Source organism: Sinohyriopsis cumingii, unplaced genomic scaffold, assembly GCF_028554795.1.
Source record: "Sinohyriopsis cumingii isolate HCF-2022 unplaced genomic scaffold, ASM2855479v2 utg001527l, whole genome shotgun sequence".
Classification (NCBI taxonomy): Eukaryota; Metazoa; Mollusca; class Bivalvia; order Unionida; family Unionidae; genus Sinohyriopsis; species Sinohyriopsis cumingii.
The window spans coordinates 3,131,959-3,148,998 of NW_028316012.1; the positions used below are offsets into that span (position 1 = coordinate 3,131,959).

The following is a 17,040-nucleotide window of genomic DNA, read 5'->3' on the forward strand; positions in this document are numbered from 1 at the left end:
TATATACATAAAATAAAGAAGATGCCAATTAATTAAGAAGTCGTCTGCCTTAACAATTTAATTGTAAACAGTGTCAATGTACGATGATCACTAAGTTTCCTATCGTTGTAAATGTCTAGATCTGTCAGTGGCATCACGTCATGTTTGATAAAACTGACCATCCTATCACAAGAAGTACCAGACGATGAAATTATTGATTATATTTGGCAACGTCATCACATCCGTTATAAATCATATTGTTGTAAATTTCTAGGGGCGTCAGTGGTTTCACGTCATGTTTGATAAAACTGACCATCCTATTACGAAAAGTACCAGACGATGGAATTATAGACTACATATGGCAATGTCATCAGATCCACTGTAAGTCTGTTTTGACACGACCATCAATGTGTCGACACTTGTGCTAATTTATTGTTTCCTCATTTCTTGTTATGTAATCAGTCTGAATGCTGCGGTTCTCAGCAAAGACTTACAAAGGGATGAAATTACCACTTTAATGAAGAGGATAGATGCTATGGAAACAAAAATAAAAGATATGGAAAGACTCGCAACTGAAGCCGGGCGACGTGAGTGTCAGTGTGAAATGCTAACCAATAAAATAATGACACGTCAAGAGGCGATGCAAAGTGAAATTAATCGGCTACATCAAGAAATACAACATCACCAAGAAGAGACTAGAAAGTTTGTGGTAGCGTTATCGCAAGCATCCAGGGATAACAATAATGACATAGTTGGTCCTCACCTAGAAAATGATGTCACTACTAAAATGACGCTGAACGGGATACGTGTCCGTGACATAAAAAGGAAATATCAACAGTCATCTGTGCGTCATAGACGAGCCAACGGTGGTAAGAATACCCATAGATATAGCTATGGAAACACAGAAAGTCTCACATGTACATAGACACACATGTACAGACAGACAAACATGTATATAAAGACAAATATGTACATATAAACACACATATACATACCTTTGGGCAATTCATGTAACATCGTTATAAAAGTTTTTTCACTGAATTGCTATTATAACGTATGCGAGCTAACGCCGTCTACGTATTTCTTTATTCAATGTTTAATAACTAAATCTTAATAACAATAGGTATTGATTCGCATAGCTATGTGATAAGGCGAGTTCTTCGATTACGCATTATTTCCCTTAAATGTGCTTATTCAGGTTATATAAGAAATATGCAATAATTAAGTACTAATATAGTGGTTCATATGCTTAGATGGGACGATTGAGAACCCCAGATAAGACTTTTTCTATCAAATATTAGATACATAAGTGCAATTTAAGCTTTCTCACCTTCCTGACTACATACATGGCGTATGAGCAAACAAGTCGCAAGTCGTAAGCAGAGATAAAGCATAAAATGGACACAGCATACAAATGGTATAAAAAGAAGAGACACCTTATAATATTTGGTTTACAGCGAGCTTGTAAATGTGGCTACAACGCAGATAGACAACAGTTGAGGATAAATATAACTACGGAACATGAAGTACTATAATATCAGACAAAATGTCGCTGCTCTAAAATATCAAATATAATTTTATACCTATAGGAATGTGAAATACATTTATTCTTCATTCTTCCTAACTTAACGATAATAACTGTTATTTCATGTTTGTTTGTGGTTTTATGTACGTTTTACGAGGTGTCCTCAATATAGTCCTTTGTGGACGTAATCTTTACCAGTTTTTAGAATAACCTGAAAAAAAAGATTCCTTGAATATCAACTTATGCACAATATTCTTATAGTTCTATGGAAAATGAATTTAGAGCAAAGGTTAAAACAAATATTATAAGCTTTTTCAGTCAGTTTTATCATAAGTTGTCTATTCAAGAAACCAATCAACTAACAAACTTACCTTCCAGGTAATAATCGGATCAGTAAAGAAAAGGCACTTACAAAGGTTTTTTCATAGTACCCCTTTCATATCTTCAGAATGTCAAAATTATCATCCGTTAAATGATTAGCTGAAATTTGTTATGTATATATATATATATATATATATATATATATATATATATATATATAGATAGATAGATAGATAGATAGATAGATAGATAGATAGATAGATACATAGATAGATGGATAGATAGATAGATATAGATAGATATAGATAGGTAGATAGATAGATATGGTTCCTTATAGAATCATACAATTGTCTGTATCGCAATGGAAAATAACAAATTATTCAAAACTGCAGTATAAAGTAGTGAAATGACAAAATAACTCATTCCGACACCTCGAGTAGTGCGGGTTTGCTTTACATAACGACCAAAAGCAAAAGTGTATTAATATCCCCATTCATATATATATATATATATATATATATATATATATATATATATATATATGGCATCAGTTCTCGCAAAACGCCAACCAAATCATTTTCCAGAAATGAAATTGTAATTTTTTTCATTGAAGGCCAAAGAGATCTTTGAAATGTTGAACGTGCATTTTATTCGCTTCCTATAGAAATAAAACCTTGGGTCTCAACGAAAGCACTTTAAAGTATGGCTCCAAATATTTTTTTTCTTTTTGCAAGAATAAGTATTAGTTGCTGACCTTGACCTATTACGAATATTTAATTATCTTTGTAGGTAATATAAATCATTAGAAAATGACGATATGTAGGTTCAGTATTTCCCTACAAAATGGCATCAAACCAACAGTTGTACCAATGTTGATATATTGCATTGGCCAAACATAGCTCCTGTGGTACGTGTCATTAAATGATGAATATTATGAACTTACAACGTTTGTTGTTTGTTTGCCTGTTGTTTTGTTGTTTTGTTTGTTTTTTTTTTCGTTTTCTTCCGTCACTCATCTGTAACTCTCGATTTTTATGATATATATATTGTGTTATCTATACAAGACATAACGAACATATTTTTGGATTTTATTGTTTGTTTGTTTTTTTTTTTCAAAAATGGAATATATATCTTTATCCCTTAATAGTTTTTTTCTGCTGTGTCCTTTCTGATATTTCTTACCAATACATATTTTCCTTTCAGTGCAAGTCGCATTTTCTGTGTATCTTACTCATCGAGAGTACAATCTTGGAATCAATCAGGTGATAAAATATGATTCAGTATTGATCAACGAAGGGGATTTTTACAATCCACACACCGGTATATTCACATGTCCCGAAGATGGTCTGTATCTATTTTCCTTCTTTACTGCTGCAGTCGATAACCATAAGAACTGGGTAAGACTGGTGGTAGATGATGTCAACCTCAGCGGCGCAGCATGTGAAGGCATTCGAGCTGGCCACGATGACCAAGGCGGTAACCTTGCGATTTTACGTTTGAGAACTGGACAGTCTGTGTGGACGTCTGTAGTACATGCTGGTGACGCTGAGCTGGACTCCGATTCTAATCATCATCATGTTACTTTCTCTGGTGTCCGATTAGGTGATTAGTGACATATGTCGAAGCTGCTTATTTCGAAGAATTCAAATACAGAGCTCTCTTTGGAATAATGAGTACCAATTTTGATCAGTCTTTTCCAAAAGAAGTAATTTTTTCATAACATTGTAAGATACATTATTTATATCATGTCATGTATATGCTTATTTATTGTACCGTCTTAAGCAAGGATTATTACACAGATTTTGCAAGGCGGCATCGGAGACAAGTTAACTTCAAGATTACTCTGGAGGGTGAAGTTGTATCTAGCTAAGAGCTAGTGCCTTCAGAAATAAATCTTATTCAATCTCATTAAATGTCTGGTAGATTCAATACCTCCTGCTCTGATGTCTTCGTAAAACGCTGAATGTGTAAATAATTGTATTGAACTGTAAAGCGAGCACTAGTTGGGATCTACATACAGATTAAGCATGTGTTTCATCAGATAACGTATAGTTTTGTGTGCATTAATGATCACCTTTCCTCTTAACTTAATCAGTACACATGGATGTGCTGGCAGGATATATTTGTAGAGATCTTGGAAAAGAAAACAAAATGTCCAAGGACGTAAATGGATCTCTAACATACATTTATTTATTTATGTTTCTTTGTTCTTGTTTTTATTTTCGGTGTAGTTGTTTTTATCTGGAGGTAGGGTTGGGAGTTGTTCTGTTTTGTTTTGTTTTAAACTTATAGCACATTGTGGCAAATACGTCTTGATTTGATAGGCAAAACTATTAGTCACAAAATAGTATGAAAGTTCATTCATGCAGAGAAAACTAATTTAATATTCCTGTCATAAAATCCGAATAAGCTTCATTAGAGAAAATACATCTTCGATCAAATTGGAAATAAAAAGTAAACACAATATTCTTTAATTCAGATTAATTACCTTTGCGGTCACCTAGGGTAGCCAATGACTTCTGATCATCTTGACGGCAATGTGAAACATGCTATTTCGCAGATAATACTCGCACGTGCATTAGCATGGCCATGCCCCTCTTATCTTCAGACGTGACATAAAAAGATTGCATTTGTTGGCGCTGGAGTTTTGATCCTAGGGGATCTCTTCCCAAAGTAGCATGCTTTTGTACAGTTACCACTTGTTCATTTTGTTAGTCCCAGCGACGGACCTTACATCTCTTTAATTTGTCGTACCATTTTAGCAGAAAAAAATGAACTTATAATACTGAACTTTCTTAACATGATCAAAGATAGCGAAGCATGTACAAACAAGTGCAATCATTGTCACTGTATCCATTAATGACGAGATTTAGATAATCCCATGGAAGATCATGGGCTATGTAATTTGTTCATCTGATAAACAAAGAGGAGAGACTCATTTATAGCCTGCTTCTATTATTCTTCCTTAGATTTCATATGATAATGTTTTCTTAACAACTGACGCAGAATCAAAAGTATTAGCTTTTACTTTTGGGGGATATATTTATTAAAGTTATTATTCAGTTGAATTGAAACAGCTCAATAATATTATCGGATTAAAACATATATAAGCAACAGAGATTAAGAGAGGAAAACAAGGAATATGAATTAATTACATTCGCCTGAAACGATTGTATTTTATTACCACATTTACTCTCACTTACAGGTCTTGTTAACAATTTATATGATATAAATGAAATGAGCCCATTTCCCTAATTTTATCGAACAAACATAATATCAGATATCGTTTTCATATGCATTTGTTCTTCTGTACATTGTGTATATTCCATCTGCCGCCATGCAAATGAATGCCTGCCATGACTGATTAACCATAGAATCAAAGATGTTCACTATCGTGCCCAAAAGGATAGGTATCTTCTTAAACATAACACTTTGAGCAGAATATACAACTTTGAGTTACAAGTCAATATATGTGTTAAGTAATCATTAACATTAAGATAATATTCCTTATGGTGCAATTTTGAGACTCACATCACAACCAAATATCCCAATATATATACTCGAAAGGAATCGATATATCATTGTCACTTCCGTTGGTAGACTGTTTATATCACGTGAACAAAATGTTAAAGTTAAGTGCTAAATGGGCTTAGTACGAGGTCCTTTTTACGTATACTGCGTATGTCTTTCGATTGACAATTTGGTAAAGAGATCACACATGTTGTTATTATGACGTCTGTGAAAATGTACACTCTTTCACTTTATGTCACGCTGAAGAACTCTAGTTATCTTCGCTTATCTTTGTTTTGCTGACCTCCCTACCAAGAAGGACTGTCAAAACATTGAACTGAACAAAAGAGGAATCTCCGACTACTCATAAAGTGATACATGTTTACTTTTAGACTTATTTATCCTTATTTGTTTGGGTTTAAAGGCAAACTCCAGCCCTATTGTAACTTTTAATAAAGTCATTTTTGCCTTAAGTATTGTAGAAATTAAATACATCGTAAATGTACATTCCTTTGTAAGGCGTACTAAAATCTAACACTGACTATTCATAAGAACTCATCAATGCATTTTTCACATGTAATTAAAAGCAATCAGTAAGGAGATATTTCTCTTTTATTGAGTACCAACCTTCACACGCTACCACCTAAACTAGTTGTTCCATTTACACATTGCTTATTAACGTATCGTGTTCAATAAAATTTGAATACGTCTGTAAAAATAATGAAATAATGTCAGTTAGAAAGGTACCGTTGTACACATATGTCAAAACGTACTTGAAAGAGCTTTAACTTTCGACGTTTATAATACAGGTGAGTAGTAAAATGTCATAAAGCCTTCTTAAAGTATCACTAATGACGTTACATAGAAAACAAATAAATATAAATAGCATATGAAATAAAACGAAAGTACAAACATATTAGTTGATATGCTTGTAAGTTTCTGGCCATTCTGAAACCCGTATATTTCATGGAAAAGCTTTGATGTAAGTGTGAAGCTTAATATCATACCTACTATGTAAAGATACACTAAAGCATCACTTAAGAGATTCAAAACTGGACCATTTATGACGTTAACGACCATATATCCCATTAGCAAATAAGTATTCTTTGTGATTGAAAGTAAGATAATTATATATATATATATATATATATATATATATATATATATATATATATATATATATATCTTTTGATGTGTTTAGAAAAAAATATTTTCCATCTTTACGACAAAAACGTTATACGGTTGATATTTTTGACTAATTCAGAAATGTCTGAATTCCAAAAACTGTACTAACATTACCATGCACAAGTGTGAACTATATCCAGATCATTATGCTCATGACAGTTCATTAAAGTTATCTTGACTATAATTAGATTTATTAAATGACTGAACAAATATAAGAGGATAAATTAGCATGATACTGAAAATAAATTATAAATATAATCTAGGGTATTATATCAGTGGAGTAAATTTTTAAAATTGCAAAGTATTACATGAAATAAATATATTCACAAACATACTGAAAATGTAGTATTAAGAATATAAATATTGAATTTCTTTTTCTGTATTCGACCACAAGAAAATGGCAATGAAGACATGTGTCAACAAGCTTAGATATGTTCCAATTCCATTAACACGTTTCCAATTTTATATTCCTTGTATGGTATTTTATATACAGTTATGACCTTTCAAATGTAACTTAGGAGTCGACTACACGTCATAGTCATGAAGGTTTCAGTTCCTAATATGCTTCCATGCCATGGTTAAAGGTAGTGATATTATGTACTTTAACACTAATAAAATTGGTATGTATACCCATATGTCCGATGTATGCCCCTCATACCCCTATGAGATGGCAAACACTCAACATATCAAAGGATCAAAAACTTGTTAACAAAATGGGACGATGATCATATAGCATGTGGTATTTCAGAATAAGATGTATAAATGCTAACATATCCACACGAATATTTTACTGATTATCCACTCATACTGGCAAATACGAATGAACTAAACCCACAGATCGGAAATCAATCAGATACAAATATGCATCCCCCGGCCAGAACGAAACCCCCCGAGCCCCTAAAACGTTACGAAAACCGTGATGTTTCTTTAATCAAGTCAAACCCTGTTCTGATTCTTTTAAAATAAATGTAACCGGATAATGTCTGGCTGCATGAGTAATCTTCCCAAACGTTTACCTAAAACTAATGGGAATGAATTACTTTATATGAAACACTTCAGTCATTGGAAGTTCATCGTCTAAATAGTGTGTGTAATCTTGACGTACTTTCAACTCCTCTCGTGCAATGCACATAATTTCAAACTGTGCAAAATTAGCATAAACCTTATGTTTAAAATCTAAGTAAAATAGATATACGCAATACATGTTATAGTGGAGTAACGTTTATTAGTGATTTATTCGAAATGTACGAGATGTTCGTTTTCGTTTTCTATTTTTTTTTATTATTTTTTTTTTGTCATTGATAAATGCCTCGTCAAAGATCTCAAAATATTTGGTCAAATTTCATCTTTGTCTTGCATGAAATCTAGCGCAATTTTTCGGTGACGTTTGCGTACCAGAAGAAGGGGATATAGAAAATGTAAATCGAATATAAATATACCAACAGTTACATACACATATACAAGCACAAATACACACACACACACACACACACACACATATATATATATATATATATATATATATATATATATATATATATATATATATATGCTCATTCTGTTCTCCGTTACCAGGGCATAACGCCTGGTGAAGCAGTAGAGCTGGTAGCCCTCGTTCAAATGGACTGGACCGTGGCGCATTGTTAAGAAAGTAACAGATATTACACACCTGATCACAAGGACAAATCATAAGGCAACTCACATTGTTTACATCAATTAACTAAAACTACGTTTAGTGCGACCTGAGAGTTAAGATGAACACACCGGTAGTCAGGAAGAGTCATAGGATGGCAGCGATGAAACCGAGAAGGAAGAAGAAATGGCGCAATATCCTATTACAGCTCAAATGACCAAGTGCACTAAGGTCTTGTGTTATCCCGGTGGAAACAAAATATTCAAACCTCAAGTCCGTCGAGTAAACAGGAATGGTCCTGTGCTACATTTGTTTGTCTTGTTAGAGACCAATATTTTTAGAAGTCTTTCTTGCAGCGTATTCCGAAGGTTTTTGTGAGAGTGTTTGGCCCTGGATAGCCGGTCGTAACAGTTTCATGTTGGATTCAGCTTAGATAATTTTTCTTCATTGTCGACATTTCACGTACTTCTAAGCAATCAGTGATTCCTAGAAAAGCTATATTTGTATGTCAGTGACGGGTAGTAGGAAACAAACCCATTGATTCTGAGTTCTATCTCGATCGTGTTTGGAAATCCTTAATTGGGGTGGTAGTTGATTTTAGGGGAGCAATCAATTTTGATTCATGACCACATAAGTGTGACGTTTGGGTCAATTGAGGATAAGTGATCCTTTGACAGCAGGAATAATGTAATAAATTTGGAGTATGCGCATTTGTTCGTCTTCGTTTTAAGAATTTCTTAGAATTTTGTCATTAGTTGTTTGATTATGGGAAGTCGGTCATGGGGAAATAGTCCTCAGACTGGAATAATTAGCCAATTACTAGGGGTAAACGTACCTGAGCAAAGTGTAAGTGCGTTTCCATGATCCTATGGTTTCCTTTTTGGTGAATTCAGGTTAGAGCAGCATGAGTAATCCTGTCACTCAGTAGTTCCCATTAAAATCTAGTTGTGTGAATTGATCGTGTGACTCCAGGTTCAGTATTTATGATTGGAGACTGGTAAATAAATTATAAAATTGAATAACCGAGAAGGGACTGTTTCATCGTCCGCATTAGCCGTTTATTGTTCCTTCGGTAAAAGAATTTCCCTGTATTATGTGGTTGAGTTGTATGGTCTCACCGCGTAAAATGCTGGCGTAACGTTACGGAAAGTTAATGAAGAGAAACCATGAACTAATGCGGTTGTCATACAGTTTGGAAGTTGTGAGATTTGTGGTCTTGTATTAATTACAGCAACATTGTTTATATATTGGACACGTTGAACTTAACATTGTACAACAGTAGTTGTATATAAGTCTGTGGAATCGACGTGAAACGTATGACTTCTAGCGGGATTCGCGCCAGGGTTTGAAATCACTAGACAAGAAACTCCTTTGTTTGTTACAGTATGTGTATATATATATATATATATATATATATATATATATATATATATATATATATATATATATATATATATATATATATATATTAGCATCAACGTTCTCTATGAAATGATTTTACTCATCATGTTGTCAAAGAAAAAATGCAACCCATCACAACATTATTGCATTTGGATTCCACCCCATGAATATGCTGAATTTTATCAAAGATTCTTTATTAGCTGTTTGAGCAGCGAACATTATTTAATCAAACTTAGCTGTAAAATGGCAAGATGATCTAAAATCAAGAAGATAATATGGAGTCCACATCATTTCGGTTTTTGGGTTTCTTTAAATTACCAAATATGAAAAACAAAATGCTATATCTGATTTAGAATCTGTTTTGATCTGACAACTGTTGGTGCTGTAAACAGAAAAGGTTATGGTTCCGGTATTGGAAATGTATCTGTGTGACAAATTCTTTGAGCAATTTATGATTACTCTGAATATTGACTTCGAGCTATGTCACTATGTGTGTGTGTCAAATTCCAGTAGGTTGTTATCATTGCTTTATATATCGTATTGAAATCTCTCTGTGTCTGTGTTTCTGTGTGTGTGCGTGTGATAAAGTCCGTAGCATGTTATATATACTGTATTGGAACCAGAGTCTGCATGGGACATATTCCTACATAATGATATGATTACTCTGGATATTGTTTCCAACTATGTCTGGGTGTGACAAATTCCAGCATCATGTTGTGATTACTGTCGATAATGTGCTGGCAACTTATCTGTCTCTGACAAATTCAAAAGGCTTTTTCTCCAGCATGGTTACACCTACTATAGGGGCATCTTTGTTTTCGTTGGTAAGTTAATATACAAATTTTGTTTTACAAATTAATTACATTAAAATCCGTTCACTGCAAGTGTATTTATATCTTATGTCATATGCGTTGATATACTGTATCTGACCATTATATGAACATGCTATTATAACACAAAATCAAACACTGTATATTATGCCTATTGTATTACACACACCGACTATTATATGTTGATTGGGCGTTTGATACAGATGTTAAATCGGTATTGCCGTATGGCACAGCCAGATTCGAAATACTTCTATGTCACCCTTGACGTCCGAACTTAAATATTTGTAGACACAGTGAATCGAATGTTTATTAATCCATAAAATACATATACCATATCCATTAAATATGACATGACATTTAAGGTGTCGATATAAAGCAATACTATTGGTATATCAAACTGTGATCAACCCATGGTTTATAATATTCATATATACACGTTCTGCGTTCTGTCGTATCTAGGCTTATAGATCAATAATGAATTTCCACTCATTAACCATGTGTGACGTATGAAAATAATGCTAAATGTATTAATAATCCCCGTCTTTTACACGAATTTAACATGGTACACAATTTCATCGCAATCCTTGCTGTGTTTCGTCCTCTCCCCTCTCATGCATAAGGGACAAAATACGAAGAAATCTGAAGTGAGAGAGAAAAAGAATTTGGGATGGGTGAAAACCTTGAAACTAAACTTACACCAAGTAACCTACACTAATATGGTTCGTTGTAACGATATCTGCACACTTTCCCTGGGATTTATCTATAGTGTTTATATAATCAATAACCTGTGAATACTATACAGTAAATTTGATTGTTACGCGGAACACATACTTTAATGTATTTTATGCTTTGTTGTTGTTGCTGCTTCTTAAACCTATAATAATGTTTATTATTAATTGAATACGAAAATGCCCAAAGGCCGCATCCAATCTCTCTCTCTCTCTCTCTCTCTCTCTCTCTCTCTCTCTCTCTGGACCATAGTAGCAAGATACGGGCGACAATCCATGAAAAGACGAGGGTATAGTATTTTCGATTGTGCCATATGACGATATCTCTGATCTCTGGACTTAAGAATAATGGAAGCAGTTAAGTCAAACCGACCCTAGGCAAAAGGAGAGAGAGCGAGAGAGAGAGAGAGAGAATAATATGATACATGGTAACGCAACGCAGATTAATGACTTAGATCAACTGTATAAACATAAAATTATTTTAATTATCTCTTCTTGGTTCTTCACTTCGCTAAGTTTCTATTCCACACTAATCTCCATGCGCCGGTACCACAATGGCTGAGCCTTCACTGTGTTTAAGAAACTAACGATGTGTTTGTTGTTCTCTATTTTCTTCATTAAAACCATCATTAATGTTTAAATTGTAAGTGTGTCTTATAGTGATTTAATCAATGTGAATAATAATAGAAACAGAAAAAGACATACCGTAATATTCTTGCTGCTGTTGTATTTGTTTCTTAAGCCTATTAAATGTTCTAAAAATAGGTTATTAGTAACTAAATTTGAAAATGTCAAAAGTCCTCTCTCTCTCTCTCTCTCTCTCTCTCTTAAGACCACCAAAGCATGATACGGGCGAACATCCATGACAATATGAGCGTAGCTGGTTTTCGCTTAGATTTTTGCTAGTATCCGACGACTATGTCTCTAGACCTATGAATGATGCTAAAAGTTAAGTCAAAGCGTCTAAAGGGAAAGAGAGAGAGAGATAATTTTATGGTCGGTAGTAACGTTTAATAAAGCAGAATAAGAATGGCTTAGATTATATGTACATATATTAAACATACCTTTTGTTGGTTCGTCATTTTGCTTAGTTTCTACGCCGCACTTATTTCGTGGTATATCATTGATACAGCGCACATAAAATACATATTACATATATATATATATATATATATATATATATATATATATATATATATATATATATATACTGTTATGTACATTTAATTGGCGTTGTTTGTTAGTTACTTTTTAAGTTATTTTTCATTGTATGCTATTGATACTGTAATATTGTATGTTGGACGTGATCAAAAAACAAAAGCATCTTTCACCTGACCTGAATTATTGATTTAGGTTTTGTAATATAAATGTTAATCTCAATCTGAGTCATTGGAAATTCACATGAATTGCACAGTCAAATTGGTGTTTACTACACATTTTATATTTATAATTATAACTAATATTTTAGTTGGTAACAATTATAAATCTTCCAGAAGATTGTTGTATTCTTTTTAAAGAAAATGCTAATTGTGACCTGTGGTCATGTTGATGACTATTTACGTTTGATACTGGAACTATTATTTATTCATGATTTAAGTTCTTAGATGTATCGCGTGTGTTATAGTTGTATCCAGAAATTCATTTTGGCTGCAATTTAGCAAATTAAATTATTGTATTCAAGTGTTTTTTTTTTCCTGTGGCAATACATATTGATTATAAATAACACGTTCTTGGAAATAAAGACTTAAAGTTATTGTGAAATATCAAATAATGACTTAATCCTTGGATTGTATTATTTTAATCCAACAAAAGGCTGTTGGCACGCCAGTATTATGCGGGCCACTACAGGCACATCAACACCTTCAGCGTTGGATTTAATTTGGATTTCTACCAACGTTTCAGAACTTCAATTAATAAGACTTGTGTCTATAATGCTAATAGTATTTGATTCACAATACTGCAAGTTCCTTTTGAACATTTGCAAAAATAAATTATTTGTTGAATTTTAAAAGCGTGTTGCTTCTTGCCCTTGTCTCTCACTTATTTTAAGGCCATATAGTGGGTTTACAGAGATAGATTACGGAGTAAGAGTTTTATAGATAAATGGAGAGAGAGAGAGAGAGAGAGAGAGAGAGCAGTTAGTGCTTAGGTGTAAGAATGTTAGGTCCAAGCAAATAATGCAATGTTTTCTTAGCATTCGAAACGTTTACAATACTAATTGGGGTCGTTGTATGTCACACATTCCCTAAATAAGTTGCAATTTATACCCTGATGCTCTGCTTGGCTTCTACATGGTTTGGATCTGCATGAAGATAAATACAATACGCAATATATAAGGATTTTTATTTCACTGAACTTGAAAGACTATCATCTCAATAATTGTATTTATTTATTTATTCTTCTGTACGCGTATGATATGATCAGACTTTATTTTGTAATGTTGCTATCCGCTGAGGCGTACGCCGGAGAAAGTAACATGGCGAAATGTAGACAAGCTATCAAGTTCAGCATCAGCCCTATTATGTATTGCTGTCCAAACATGCTGACCAGCTTTTAAGCGATAAATGGCAACATTTCCCCCTTGATCGTCGATTTCATAATGGGCTCCTTCGCTAACTGCATTACTAATAACTTGATTATCGACCACTAGTTTAACCCACGTCTTGTGGTTGTTGACAGTTCCAGTGAAAAAGGCAAGTAAGTAGAGACCATCCTGTGGACAAACAAATATACCATTTGATGGGTTATAGGCGTTCCCTTCATTGGTCAGCACACCGTCATATACTATAATCTGGTTGATTCCAAGATGAGTTTCGTAATGGGAGAGGTAGGCGGAGAAAGCAACTGGCTCTGCAATGCAATTAAGTGAACTCTGATGAAATAAACAATATTACAATGACATCATGCTATTTTATCTTCATTTTCCCCTAATAGCTTTCCAATCTATCCACCAAACTTCTCTTTTTATATGTCTTTAAATATTGGGATGCTTGCCCTGTTGACGTACAAGCTAGTATCAAATATTTCGTGTATTTAAATCTTCACGTATTGTTCCGAAACCACTTTTATGATCCATCGTTTTACATTTGAATCATTGTTGTAATTAAATCAATCACTTCTTTCACCTATGCATTTACCCGTTACGATTTTGCTTTGCTAATACTCAACGTCTGAAGTTAAGCTGTGCATGTGAGTATATATTATTGCATGCGCGTATGTATGCATTTATGGAAGTAGGCAATAATATATACGTACGTACATATTATTCCATGAAAGAGGGCAATGCTCCCGCTTTGTTACGGAAGTCACTGGTACAATGTCAAGGCTCAGCTTGAAACACTTTCTATAGAAACACTGACAACACTAAATAGAATCCAAATAATTCTTTTGTGGAAATTTCATTCCAAAAGAAGCAAACATGTTAAAACACATGTTGTAATTTTAGCATTGGTACAAAGTGTTAAAAATATTACAATGAAAAAACAATTACAAAGAGAAGGTTATTTGATCTAGTACATTTCCTGTAAGAGGGTTTTTGCCCAAATTAGAAGCTGTCTTATGGGTTATTTTTCTCCATAAATACCCTTGTTAGATCTTCAATACATCAAGGTAAGGTAATTTAATGTATGCCTTGCTTTGCACTCATAACACCTCTCTTTTAACAATAATCTTCATGCAATCGAAGGAAACACATGCCTTTAAAAATCCATATTTCAGAATGGACTGCCATATCACACATTAGGAAGTCTTGGGCTAATATGTCAAAACTGAAGCAGACATACGCATTAATGAGTGGTAGTCATGCAGATGAAAATAAAGCTTTTAATTTTCGCACGTCCAAACAGCTTTTAACACCTTTTTAGTTTAATCGGCAGAAATTAATAGCTATATATAAGTTGTTTTAGAACTATGTACTGTAGTCCAATTAAACTCTGCCTTGCAGATATAGGAATCGCTTGCTTATTTAATGTAACTGGAGTGTAGTTATATATATATATATATATATATATATATATATATATATATATATATATATATATATATATATATATATATATATATATATTACATGGATTAATAGTTTGAGAGGACTCTGGTGTGGCTGGAATCAACTTACCACCGTCGGCTCGTTTATGATGCACAAAGGAAGGCTTCATTTTCCCACTAATGTCAAGGACATTTGTCTCGTTCAGCATGAGATTAGTAGTGGCAGTTATTTCCTCCTCCGGACCCTCACTATCTTTATGTTCATCCCTGGATGCGTCCGATATTGCTACTTGAAGTTTTCTATCCGCTTCTTTTGACCTATGAATTTCTTTATATAGCCGATAGATTTCACCTTGCATCGCCTCCTGATGTATCTCCATTTTTTTGGTTACCATCTCACACTGCCTCCCTGACTTTTCTAGATGTTCTATTCGTTCTAGCATCGCTTTCTCACGTTGTATGCCTTCAGTTGCGAGTCGTTCCATATATGTTATCTTTGTTTCCATCACATATATCCTCTTTATTAAGATCGAAATTTCGTCGCGTTCAAGATCTGTGGTTGCTTCTGCTGCATTTGGGCTGGTAAAATAGCAATATATGACGAAACAATAAATTAGCGTAATTTCCGACATATCCATGAAAGTGCCTGAAAAGACTGTGACAGAATGTGCGATTGTTGTTATATAATGAGGTATACAAAGCTACCGTGTCACGCATCTGGCACTTCTCATGATAGATGATAGGATTGTCATCTTTATCAAACATAACGTGAGATGCCACACCACATCCACCTCAAATTATGCCAGGTGGAAAATAAATTCTCTTATGACACTAACATTTCGACAGTCTTGAACGGTTTTATTTTTTGTTTTTGTTTTTTTTTTTTGTAGAACACGTTCTTGCAAAATGTAATCCGTTTTGAAATTAGATGTAAAAGCATCGTATTATGAAGGACATATGTTGACGGCCTTATGCCACCACTTTTTGAACGTAGATGTACATGTTCTGACTCAAAAGTAATACCCAATCTATTTACATGAAACATCAAAATGAATTTAACTCTGCAATTAATATAGTATAGGTCACACTGTTAGATATATATGATATCAGGAACGCGCTTTTATGTGTAAGATAAGGCTTTATTAAATATTATGACATTTATGCAACGTATTATGAAGTCGGTAGAATATTATAGGATATTATTTATATCATTTAAGGTAATTTCTGATGTGCAATATATATATATATATATATATATATATATATATATATATATATATATATATATATATATATATATATATATATATATATAAAGAGAGAGATCGAGATCAGGGGATCTTAGACCTATCGACGACACGTGGAGCGACAGAACATTCAAGGTTATGGAGACTTCCATCACTATGCAAAGCTGACAGCTCACAATTTCTTGTACTATAATGGACAATTTCTTCTGAAATTCTGTTCAGATCGAGACACCGAAAATCCCTTCATCACCATGAACAGACGGAAACTCATCTACGTGAAAGTGGGCCAAGTACAGTCTTTTGATTACATGAGTTATTTAGCCATGTATTCGAGTCGAATGCCTAAACATTTGATATGATATAAATGACCAAAGGGTTCCAAACGTTGCCAATACCAACACCAATCAATACGCTGTTCTTCCGCATTTACCTGACCCTTTCAATGACGACCTTGACAATATGCAAAGTCTCATATGCATGGTACTGCTCTTATGCTTCAAACCTGTTGACTTTCAGAAAGAAATGTTAAATTAGTGCCGATCCCCCACGGGCCTTTAACGTCATTCGTGTGGACAATTTCGGAAATTATTTTTGTAGCACAGAGGTATCTATCAAGAGAAGTATACAAAGCGAAACACCCTTGTGACATGTGATGTGCGCTGAAATAGAGGCTGAACTAAATTTCCTTTGCTAC

The 17,040-nt window shown here is 33.7% G+C and overlaps 2 protein-coding genes across 2 annotated transcripts; one reads left to right on the plus strand and one right to left on the minus strand.

The window, feature by feature from the left end:
- Positions 1-268: 268 nt before the first annotated feature.
- On the plus strand, positions 269-3,940 carry LOC149772036 (heavy metal-binding protein HIP-like). Its single transcript, XM_089947973.1, has 2 exons — positions 269-848; positions 3,029-3,940. The coding sequence occupies exons 1-2, from the start codon at positions 497-499 to the stop codon at positions 3,433-3,435; spliced, it is 759 nt and encodes a 252-aa protein (XP_089804099.1). The 5' UTR covers positions 269-496; the 3' UTR covers positions 3,436-3,940.
- A 9,498-nt stretch (positions 3,941-13,438) lies between these two features.
- Positions 13,439-15,779, minus strand: LOC149772037 (uncharacterized). The gene is made up of 2 exons (XM_089947952.1): positions 15,230-15,779; positions 13,439-13,962 (listed from the first exon to the last, which is right to left on the minus strand). Exons 1-2 carry the CDS (start codon positions 15,735-15,737, stop codon positions 13,556-13,558), a joined length of 915 nt encoding a protein of 304 aa, XP_089804078.1. The 5' UTR covers positions 15,738-15,779; the 3' UTR covers positions 13,439-13,555.
- Between the last annotated feature and the right edge of the window lie 1,261 nt (positions 15,780-17,040).